General features: G+C 31.4%; 1 protein-coding gene across 1 annotated transcript in view; it reads left to right on the plus strand.

The window, feature by feature from the left end:
• Positions 1–1,328, plus strand: part of LBX1 (ladybird homeobox 1) — a 2,352-nt gene extending 1,024 nt beyond the window's left edge. The window contains exon 2 of the mRNA XM_063963737.1: positions 210–1,328. Coding sequence (XP_063819807.1) covers positions 210–679 — 470 coding nt within the window. The 3' untranslated portion in view covers positions 680–1,328. The remainder of the gene's footprint in view (positions 1–209) is intronic.
• The last annotated feature ends 572 nt before the right edge of the window (positions 1,329–1,900 follow it).

Raw genomic sequence — 1,900 nt, forward strand, 5'->3', positions numbered from 1 at the left:
ATAATTGTATTGGAAATGTATTTTCCTTAGTAGTGCATATTTACAGAGACTAAGAAAATATTTGCTGATATTCTTTAGATTATTTTTATTTTATTTTGTTTTATTTCACAGAACTGTATTTGAAAAAATAAAAAACAAATAAAATGAAATCTATTGCAGTGCTTTGAAAGATTCATTAGGGTCCTGACGGAATGATCTTCTACTTTCAGGGCGAGATGGGATGACCATTTTTGGTCAGAGGCAGACCCCCAAAAAGAGGAGAAAATCGAGAACAGCTTTCACAAACCACCAGATCTATGAGCTGGAGAAACGATTTTTGTACCAGAAGTATTTGTCCCCGGCCGACAGGGACCAAATCGCGCAGCAGCTAGGACTGACCAATGCCCAAGTCATCACCTGGTTCCAAAACCGCAGAGCAAAACTCAAGAGAGACCTGGAGGAGATGAAAGCGGACGTGGAGTCCACAAAAAAAATCAGCCCATCCTCTGTGGAAGCCGTGCTCACCATATCAGAACTGGAGGACTCAGAGTCCATAGGCAGCGTCAAAAGTAGGTCCAGGTCCCCCAATCTGCTGGACCGCCACCTCCAGCTGTCCCCCTCATCCCCTCTTACAGACCAGCACACCAGCAAGGAGTGCTCGGAGGATGAAGAAGACGTGGAAATAGATGTCGACGATTGACTTGTATTTATTTATTTATTTTTATAAATTTTAAGACACACAAAAAAGACTAAAATGAAAGCAAGAATGGACAGTGGTTATATGCTGCGCTTGTTTCATAAAACATTGCTGAAAACTAAATCATACCTTACACCCCAGGCAGTTTCTTTTCAATTAAAGCAATAAGTAATATAGCAAACAAAACAAAATCACATAAAACGACTTATATGACTACGGCTGCCCAATCAGGTAGTTTTCTTGTTGTTTTCTTTATTCTTTTTAATTATTATTATGATAACTATTTTTGTTTTATTTTATTTTTGGAATGGTGCAATTGTGTATGGCTTCTGTACAAATATTTAAACATATTTTTTTAAGCTTTGATTCTTAACCTCTAAATAATGTACCTATCACGTAGCTTTGGTAAATAAAAAACATCTCAATGATTATTTTGTGACCCAAACCTTTTCACAATTTTCACTTGATCTGCTTATTTTAGTCATGGTTCCTCTGCATTTTAAAATACGCGGAAATACACGGATTTTTTGTTGGAATCTTTTCCCCCTGTATTAAGATTACTAGAATCTTTTTTTTGTCTTTATCTTTTCCTACATGTCATTTTCTCGTATCTGATGTAATTTTTCTCTCGCTCTACTATATATATATATATATATATATATATATATATATATATATATATATATATATATATATATATCTATCCACACAAATATATATAAATATATATATATATATATATATATATATATAATTTTTCCTTTTCTTCATGTGTTTATTTTTTCTTAATTTTTATTGAACAATCCTTCCTAATATTAGTACAAAAGGTCGAACCAGTTATTTTTTACTTGTTTCTAAAAATTTGCATGATACAATGAAATACGACGACATAATACTACTTGTAAAAAGTTATATAAATATGAAATGTACAGACAAAAAAAAGGTTTGATAGAATTGTTAAAAAAAGGGAAAAAAGTAAAAATGAACACATTGTAAAGGCCTGCTATTTAAGTTTAAGCGCCAGAATCAATGCTGGTTTGTTTACTTTATTTTGAAATAGTACAGAGATTCTTTTTCAAATTCAATAAAAAAAAAAATACATTTTAATAATATTACAAATGTATATAGCATCTTTGCAGTGTGTGTGTGTATGTGTATGTGTGTATATATATATATATATATATATATGATGATGATGATGATTATTATTATTTTTTATATTAT

Source organism: Pseudophryne corroboree, chromosome 3 (genome assembly GCF_028390025.1).
Source record: "Pseudophryne corroboree isolate aPseCor3 chromosome 3, aPseCor3.hap2, whole genome shotgun sequence".
Taxonomy (NCBI): domain Eukaryota; kingdom Metazoa; phylum Chordata; class Amphibia; order Anura; family Myobatrachidae; genus Pseudophryne; species Pseudophryne corroboree.